The following is a 9,653-nucleotide window of genomic DNA, read 5'->3' as shown; positions in this document are numbered from 1 at the left end:
AGAGCGGCTCCATCTGTGGGCGTCTCCGTGGCCTAGACGTGCTTTTTGTTTCTCTCTCTGTACCTGAACAATGGGAAACATGAGAAGGAGGGAGTTTTTCTTTGCGCTAAGAGTGTGCTCTGTTCTGAAGACCCGAGTGGTCGGGTGCCCCCGCAAGGCTCCTGACTTGGCTGTGCCGGGGACAAGGGCAGCATCTGGCTGGGGAGGGCTCTGACCCCCAGGCAGGGCTTTGCTGCGGTGGAGAGCATCGTCTGCATAGCACTGGGAGAGAGGACCAGGACGAAATTGGTGAGGGTTAGCAGCCTGTAGGTTTGTGAGGAGATACTTGCCGTGCTTAGGTGTTCGTGTTTCTTTAAATCTTATTCTAATCCATTGATTCTCAACCCGGGACCTGTGTGCCTCTTGCGGTTTGTAGGTCCGGGAACAGATGCTGGGAAATTGTACAGAGAATTGTGGTGGAGCCCTTCTTGGGAGGGAACCCCAGCTTCTCTCCAGGGCCCCTGACACCCCAACAAGGATAAGAACCATTGCCCTAAGTTACATAGGATTCTGAATATATTGAGAACACTAGTGCTAGTTGAACTGTTTTTGTAGAAAAATGATAGCTGTCCACCTTGTGTGCTGATCTGTGTTCTGATATACCCACATCTATGGGAAGCCTGTGTTTGCACCATTGCTTGCCTCTTGGTGACTGATTTTTTTTTTTTTTCCGGCCATGCTGCACAGCTTTGTGGGATCTTAGTTCCCCAACCAGGGATTGAACCCATGCCCTCAGCAGTGAAACCATGGAGTCCTAACCACTGGACTGCCAGGGAATTCCCTTGGTGACTGATCATTTACATGCTTTGTGCCCCAAACAGAAGACAGAAAGTGTGTCTAAAGAATGAATTATTGAAAAGAACTCAGCGTGGCTTTCTGTTTCCTTTCTGCCTTGGGATTCCTTAAGAGACGTGAACCACTTATGCCCTAGGCTCAGCCCCCAGTGCCCCTGCCCCACAGGACGGAGCCGTGGGTGTCCTGTTCAGGCTTCACCTCGAGTATTGGGGCCCTTCTGTCACCGCCATTGCTCTGGGTGCTCAGGAAATACTTGCTGATCAATTTGACCAAAAAACCAAAAGTGTCTTTTGTGTAAAAGTCTTTCTCTTTGAGATGTAACATTGTATGTGGGATTCGTTATTTTGTAACCTGATCACCCTTTGCTAGAAAGTGTTCTCCATGTAGCATTCTGTTTCACATTCACCTGGTCTGTGCTTTTTCCCGGAGGTCTGGATGGGTTTGGCCCTTAATTAAGGGGTGCGAGGCGGGGGGTGGGGGGAGGCTGAGAAGGAGATCCCCACAGCCCCATTAAAGACCTCATCCCACCCAAAGGCGTAGGTTGTGGAGGAGACGGGTGTGGAAGCAGAAACCGCCCCATTATCCTGGGATCGCCAGGGCGGTTGCCATCTGTGACCCTGTAACCCTCAGACCAGTCATCTTAGCTCCTCCCCTTCTTTTTTCTTTTAAGATTTTTTTTTTTTTGATGTGAACTTAAAGTCTTTATTGAATTTGTTACAATATTGCTTCTCTTTTATGTTTTGGTTTTTTGGCGGTGAGGCATGTCAAGTCCGCACCCCCTGCCTTGGAAGGCAGAGGCCCAAGCACTGGGCCGCCAGGGAAGCCCTGCTCTCTGCCTTCCGCGCAGGAAGCCATGGCTGTCTGCCTTCTGGGTCCCCGGGACAATGCAGAAAGCCGTCCGGTTCCTGCAGCGGCCACGGCCTGTCTGGCAGACGCAGGGTGGCAGATGGAGATGGCTGGCCTGAGTGGACGGAGGCTTCCACGAGCATGTGGGGCCGAGGCCCCCGAGTGACTGCTTTCTCCTCCCTTGTGACCAAGTCATGGTCCCTTTGGACACCTCAAGAATAGCTGGAACTGCCTTGCTTTTTCAGATCAGCTGTGAGATGATGGGGAAAATGCCAGTCCTCAGAAGCCTGCGCTGCCGAGAGGAGCAGGCCGGGAAGGACGTCACCCTCCGGGATAAACACCGGAGCCTTCCGGGTGCCCGGGCCACCCTGAGCACCGTCAGAAGCCCGCGGGAGCTGCCCTCGCTGGAATCGGGCTCCTTGCAGGGGGAGCATGTGCCTTCCAGCACTGTTTACGTTGGGAACCTCCCCCGGGACGCCCGGGTGAGTGAGCTGAAGCGAGCCCTCAGCGCACGGGGCGCGGCGCCCTCACAGCTCACTTGGCAGGGGCCGCAGCGCGGGGCCTTCCTCCACTACCGGGACCCGGACGAGGCCTGGCAGGCCATCTCCCGCTTGCAGGGCTTCTGCCTGGGCGCCAACACAGCGAGGGTGGCGCTGGCCAGGCATCAGGGGGCCAGTGGCCCGGCGGGCGGCCGCGCTGGAGAGCCGCACCCTGACCCGTGACAACATCCTGCTCCGGCCCCCGGCGAACTTCAGAGCCCAGCACAGTGGGATGTGGTGGAGCTTTGCTGCACGGGCTGCTTTGAGTTCAGTCCTCTCCAGGAAGTCAGAGCTTCAGTTGCTGCCTGGTATCTCCTGAGGAGCAGGGAAGTCAGCTGTAATATACTTGCCATCTTCTGAAGGCAGAAAGGTCCATGTTCGGGCTTTGGCTTATCCTGGTCCTTCAGCCTGCTGGATGTCTCAGCCCTGCTGGTGTCTTGGCTTAGGGGACTGAGTGGGCAATAAACAAGTTGGAGTAAATGCTGACTGCAATTTAGGGGAGTCTGTGTTTTGAACTTGAGAGGCGTGGGGGATTAAGAGAAGGTGGACAGAGGACCAGCTGCAGAGGCATGGCAGCTCAGAACCAGAAGACGTCCTTGCGTTCCTGGCTCCTTGGCCTGGCCCTGCTAGCAGGGAAAGGATGCGTTCAGCTCGCAGAAGCCACACGGTTCAGTCCCCTGGGCACAGACTGCTCGTCACACCTCAGTCCTGCTGTCGGAGATGGAGGCCAGTCTGACGTGGACCCTCGGCTGTGTGCTCTCACCTCTGTCCCCTCCTTACCTTTCCAGCCAGCTCCTCCCCCGGGGTGAACACCCTCTGCTCTCGGCCAGCTGCCCCTGAACAGCAGGGAGCTCTGCGTCTAGGAAATCCTGGCCGACAATGAGTTGTCCCAGCCTACGTCACGGACGAGGCCAGACAGGTGCTCACACGCTCATTTGTCCGCTGTCGTATGTTTTCTGTATGTTTTCTTTCCCTCCATTTCTCTGTTCCTAAAATTCAAGCTGGATTTTGGCTGAACTATGCTTTCTAAACAGAAGTGCTTTTGCAGTTGATCCTGGGTGAAAAGTCAAGAAAAGCATTTAAGTGGAGATGTCATTTTTTTTTTTTTTTCAAATGTATATGCACGGGACATTTCTGTTTCTTCACTGAGCATGTTTTAAACCCATTATTATGCCTCAAGGGACAGGCCTTGCCTGCACTTTGAAGATAATGTTCTCAAGGCTCTCAGTCTCCCTTTGAAAAAGCATTTTCTCGTTGGTTTTACAGTGAAAATGCGGTGGAGACTTTGGAAAGAGAATTGATCCTTAGATTTGCTCGGTTAAATGCAGACTCCACATTGACGTGAGCAAAACCAGGGGGTAGAATATCTTAACACAGGGCAGTCCAGGCTGTAGGCCCTCTGGGCTCACTCTTTCTCTGCCCAACCCCTGTCCCTTGGCTGGTTTCGTTTTGTCACTTGTGTTCAGCTCGGCCATCCCAGGCTGACTGACTGCCCAGTCCAGAGTAGCGACCTGATATCTGAACTCCTTGCTCCATTCCGGTTGGTTTTCCCGTTTTTTCCAGAATGCCTCCTGTCTTTGGCATGCTCTTGTTCAGTTTTGGTTGATGTTTCTATCGTTGACTTGCTACCGTTGGAGTAGTGCTACAGCAGGGCAGGAAGTGAGTCCGTCCCTGCCTTTACTCCCCACTGTGCCCCAGCCCCAGCCGTGAGAACCACCTGCTGATACACAGCAACTCAGGAGAAATGCAAATGTAAAGGGGTCCGTCAGAGCCAAGGGGGAGGCTGGGTCCGGGCCTCAGCCCTGGGGGCCGCTGTCTGGTGAGTCTGGCGCCAGCACCTTAGACTGTTGAGTTGTGCACATCAGGGATGATCCCTCCGGGTTGAGCCAGAGTGCTGGGTTTTCTGTCACTTTCAGCCAGAATAATCCAGATGTATTGCTATACAGATAATCTAAATGCATTCATCATTTTTTTATATTTGTGGACAGTAGGTTACTATGAGGGAAACTAGGACCAAGGGCCTGAAATATAAGCCCTCCAGATGTGTCACCTGCGCGCCTCCCCTCCATTTGCCTCGGGCAGCCCCAGAGCCATAGTTCTCAGCACCGCCAGGAGGGGCCCTCAGGGACCCTGCTTTTCATTCTCAAAGTTCTTGAGTATTTGTCAGCATCATAATTGTATAATTCGCATATTAGAAAATAATGGAAACTGAGCGCTTGACAAGTTGCTGAGACTGTATAAACCCATTTTAAGTGGATTTGTCACGATTCATGGGTCGCATCTTGTGTTTTCCTGAGTGGCGCTGCAGTTTTGCTTGTAGATGCGAGGAGATTCCTGCCACCCTCAGCTCTGCATGGCGAGCGCTGGCCCTGGGGCTTCACTGTGTCTGCTAACGGTTCCTTTGTTGTCGGCAAGTCATGGAGCCGCTCCGGGCATTAGCGTCCTCATCTTTACAAAGAGAGGGTTGAGCATGTTTGTTTCTAAGGCCTGAACGGTTGTAACGTTCTGTTTCTTTGAAGGCTCACTGCTCACCGTCACTTAGATTTTTTTCTGCTTATAAGAGTCAACTTATCCATTCTGGAAATTTGGGGATGTCAGAAGTACAAAGGGTGTCACCCCTCACTCCACACTTAAGCAGCCTTGACACTGCCTCTCATTGACTTCCAGTCTTTCCTCTGTGCAGTTTTAAAGCATAGCTAGGATTAACAGCATGAGCTTCAGAGTCACACAGGTCCGGCCGAGAGCATCAGTGTCGCTGCTGCCTGGTACCTCCTGTCTGAACTTCCACGCGCTCAGCTGTGAGTGGGCATAGTCATAGGACCTCCTCTAGATTTGTTGTTTTGAAGGGTGAATAAAGCAGCTTGGATTTCTTTCTAAGTCATACCACACGTAAAAATAAATTCCAGGCTAATTAAATATCTAAACATAAAAGTGAAGGAATTTGGCAATAATAGAAGAGAGCGTTTTCTAATGTTGGGTCACTACAGGATGGGCAGGACCCTGAAGTTAAGGAGGAGCTTATCCCTGCTCCTCCTGGAGTGTGGGGTTTTGGTGGGTGTGGGTCCAAATGAGCCTCCAGGACGAGCTGCCTGCGCGACGATTCTCCATGCAGCGGCATCAACCAGTGCTTTTAAGCATCGGAATTTCTATGTGTTCTTTTCTAAAACTTCTCACTGTGCATAAACGATTTTATTTAGTATTACTTAAGTCGTTTTTGGAATGTTAAGATAAATAAGCTTTACAGCATGTGTCTCCTACTTCTAAAATCGGCCTCTGGACTGGGTGACTGTTACAAATGGAAACAGCTGCTCTCAGAAGGGGCAATGGGCTTGTTCGGGGCTCCAGACCCAGGCAGAGGTAAAGCGGGTACTTGGACCCTGGCCTCTGCCCCAGGAACCCTGCCGGCTTCTCTACATTACGGTTGGCCCTCAACACCTGCAGGTTCTGCACCAACCGTGGGTTCACCCAACTGCAAATTTTGAGTCCTGGATGTGGAACCCATGGATATGGAGGGCCGACTGTATTACACAATTTTATATAAGGGACTTGAGCATCGGTGGATTTTGGTATCTACGGAGGCTCCCGGAAACAGTCCCCCACAGGTACCCAGGGGTGACTGTACTTTCTCTACCAGCAGAGGAGCAGGGATAGCGCTGTTCACACCCCACCCTCCCCAGCCCAACCAGCAGCCCCTAAGCTGCCAGGGCGTATGGGAGCCAGCCCTCCTAGACTCTTAGGGGAGGGGTTCCGTAGGTCTGCCCTCCCATTGTCCTTCGGCCATCATTTGGCCTTCCTGGTTCCCATCCAGCGACGCACACAGACCTCCCCCAGGTGCCGCATGAGGAGAAAGAAACATGATGACACAAGACTGCAAATAGAAAAGGCTGAGAATAAAACTACCCAAGAAAAGAGAGCCCGTGTAGCTAAAACCACAAAAGAGTTAATGTTTGGTGAAGAGATATTGGAGAGAAAATAAAATGTCAGATGAGAGCAACATTTAAAAAGAAACAGTAATCGGGTCCAGGGATGGTACACATGGGGCAAATCCAGCTCTCCATCCACACCCACACCCACAGCAGACATCAACAATCCATCCCAGCACCCTTACTGGCCAAGCCTGAGAAAGCTTTGCACTGGATTTTAAGGAACTGGGGCCAGATGATCGTTATGAGATGAAGCTTTCTGCCTTTTTGCCAAAGGAGCAAAACTGAGGATCCTTCCCTTCACCTCTTGTTTTCCTGGGAACCATTGCCACCTCTTACCACCTGCCTCCCCCCACAGGCTCCCAGGAAGCACCTGGCTTGCAGAGGACTCTTCCAAAACTTCAGTTCTGCTTCTCACACCCCCTGCACTCAGCAGAAAGAGCCGAACGGGTATTGCTAACCTCACTTCCCCTGTATCTGGATCTAACCCAACCAATGTTCCAAATTCAATAGATACTGTGGACTCTACAGTCATTTTCAAAATGGGTTTTTTTAGGGGGTGGGGTGGGGCGGGGCTATCCTGGGGAAGTCTGTCTGCAAAATAAATCTGACACACAACTCCCTACATAAAAGCAGGAAGAAGAGATTAGTGTGTAGGTGAATTTACACTCACCTCCCGCAGTATTCTTTAACGGGCGCTGCCTACCTGAGCCCCCAGCTGTTCTGCAGCTGAGAGCGGGGTGCCGACCTCAGCTGGGTTGGCTTCTGTCTTCTGGTGATATCGTCTTCTGTCTTCACTCCTGATGATAATGGCTCAAATTTATTGAGCTGTTTAAAATGCTGTGGAAGTTGTAAAGTGTTAGCCCAAGGTTATTCAACAGCCCCATTGAGAGAAGGGGTCTGTGCAGATCCCCGTGGATCTGGGCCCTGGGGCAGCTGGGTGAACACTGCTGGCTTGCATGTGGAGGCTGAGGACCTGGCAGTTTCCTCCTCATCTTCTCGGGACACTTGTCCCCAGAGCCTGGTCCCCACGCTGTGGGGAAGCCCGAGCTGCCTGGGCCGGGGCCTAGCAGAGGAGCGCGTACCACCACCTCACCGTCCTCGTGGGTGTGCCATCTTGAAAGTCGGTCCCCAACCCCAGGTGAGCCGTCTCAGCTGATGCCTCCTGGAGCAGACAAGGGCTGTTTCCACTGAGCCCTGCCCAGATTTCAGTCAGGAGTGAAATGAATGCTTTCTGTTGCTTTAAGTTGAGAGGGTGATTTGTTCTTTATTAATAATCAGTTGCATAATTTCACTTATATTATAACAGTGTTACTATATGAATTATATGATGCACTTATAAATACACATATTACTGGAGATACAGTTTAGAAATACAAATTATATAGATGCGCAAGTGTGTGATTTCACCTGACCCTCACAGTCGCTTCTGAGAGACGTCCCTGTGCACAGACGGGTATCTGGCCCACAGTCCCCCAGCTTTGGTAGTGAAGCCAGGAGTCGGGTTGTAGCTGATTGTAGACTAGGCCAGAGTTATCTGTGTGTCTTCTTTCACTGTGGGTCACCTTCACCTTGCCACCTAAGGTAGAAAGAGGCACACAAAACCGGGTCATTTTCTAGAAGAGAGATGCAGGGTGGGGTGATACCCCCAGGCGCACACATGCTAGTGGCAGAGACCCCCCCTGGGGCTGGGTCTGCTCAGTTCAGGAGCCTGCAGGAGAGTCTCCAGGCAGGGGGCGGTGGGTTTTGTCCACTCAGTTGCCCTGCTGCCTTCAATTCTGATCTGCACGTCACTAGGTAGCTGCCCCTGTTGGAAGCCCTCAGTCTGAGGGTCACCAGGCCAGCTTTCCCTCTGTTGCTTGAAATAGCCCCGTATTTTATTGCACGTGTAAGATGAGGCAACTGAGTTGTGATGGCTTGTTCCCCGGTGCGTGGCAGAGCCCCTCTTGTCCCCCACCCCTACCACGCCCTCCCCTGTGAGTCCCACTTGCTTTGCCAGGCCTTGTCATCATCCTAGGTTTTCACTGGAGACTGCCTGGGCGATCTTCCAAACAAGCAGAGACTTCTAAATAGCAGAACCCACACTCCTGTTCCTCCAGTGGGGCAGGATTTCTTCTTGTGAATGGAATTCTTTATTTCCGACGTCCATAAATCACAAAAGTTATAATGGGAGCTGACATGTGACCATGTAATGTGGACATTTTGCACTTTGGATGTTTTGGAAGCAATAAACTCAGACCCTGAAGTGCTGAGCTGTGAGCAAACTAAACATCCCTGCCTGCCTCGGAGGGTGGATTAACTCACTTAACCCTTAGACGGATCCCATGAAGCCGGTGGTGTTACGTTCCCATTTTCTAGATGAGAAAGATGTGGCTCCCAGAGGTTATCTGACTTGTTCAGGTCACACAGCAGAGCTGGCCTTCAGTCCCAGGGCCTCTCCCCACCATCAAGGGAGAAGCCTGTCCGTCGTCATCTCTTGACTACCAACAGGCCTCCGAGGTAGCTGGGAGCCAGGGTGGCCCGTGGGGACACCAGAGACCATTGATTTAGTGGTGGAGGCGCATGGTGTTGAAGCCACACCCGCCAGCGTTGGCAGTGAATCCAGCTTCGATGGGCCCTGGCTGTGCAACCTCAGGCGGAGTGCTTGCCCTCTCGGTTTCTTCACCTGTAAGCCCTTCATAGATTTTCTAATCACTTAATCTTTTGAGAGGAGTTCTCCTACCATCACCCCCATTTTAAAGATGGGGAAGCTGAGGCATAGTGGGGAGGCACCGGCCCGAGCTCACAGATGGGAAGCAGTGGAGTTGGGACTCAGACTCGGGCTCTCTGACTCCCAGGGTCTCAATCCTGGGTTCACCGCCTGCTTGCCCAGGGTCGCCAGGTCTCCGTGTGTGCAGGGAGACGTCTCCTGGAGCTGACGCGCTGCCTCGAGGGGTGGGTTTGAAGCCATGTTTGCTTTCTTCCTTTCACCTTTCTACAGTTTGTTTATTTTATTTTAAATAAGCCCTATCATTTGTGTAATTAGGAAAAGACTAAATTCACTTAGTTTGGCTGTCTCCCAGAAAACGCCAGCTGCACCTTAACAAAGGTCAGAGGCCCCGAAACATCAGAATCAGGTTCATCTGTGCACAGCTTCTGTCCACGTTCAGGTGAAATCAATTTTCCTCAGTGGGTCCCTGCTGTTATCCCAACAAAAACGGCGAGGTGGACAGCAGGTGGCGCTGCCCCCTCAGAAACAGCCAGGGGCGGAATCCCTGGGACCGTGCAGGTGCTAGGGCTGCCTCCTCTCCCAGGGAGGGTCCCCTGCCCCGAGCTCTCTGCCCAGGGAAGGCTTCTGACCATTTGGACAGAGATGGCCCAGCCCTCCCTGCTTCACCCCAGGCTGTGACCACGCAAAGGTGTTACAGCAGGACCCAGAAACACGGTGTGCTGAACTGTGGGGCTTGCTTTGGTGGAAATTTCCAAATACAGAAACGTTGTCTCCTTTTCCAGGGGACATCTGAGGGCCCGG

At 52.2% G+C, this 9,653-nt stretch overlaps 1 protein-coding gene across 2 annotated transcripts in view; it reads left to right on the top strand.

Annotated features, from left to right (window-relative positions):
• The window catches only part of MTHFSD (methenyltetrahydrofolate synthetase domain containing), a 19,624-nt gene extending 17,222 nt beyond the window's left edge, over positions 1-2,402 (top strand). For both annotated transcript variants that reach the window (XM_007468422.1, XM_007468421.1), the window contains exon 8: positions 1,926-2,402. In XM_007468422.1, the coding sequence (XP_007468484.1) occupies positions 1,926-2,402 (477 nt within the window). The remainder of the gene's footprint in view (positions 1-1,925) is intronic.
• Positions 2,403-9,653: the final 7,251 nt, after the last annotated feature.

The sequence above is a fragment of the Lipotes vexillifer genome, unplaced genomic scaffold, assembly GCF_000442215.2.
Source record: "Lipotes vexillifer unplaced genomic scaffold, Lipotes_vexillifer_v1.1 scaffold23, whole genome shotgun sequence".
NCBI lineage: Eukaryota > Metazoa > Chordata > Mammalia > Artiodactyla > Lipotidae > Lipotes > Lipotes vexillifer.
Note: the sequence above shows the minus strand (reverse complement) of the source record. Positions and strands in the feature narration are given on the sequence as shown.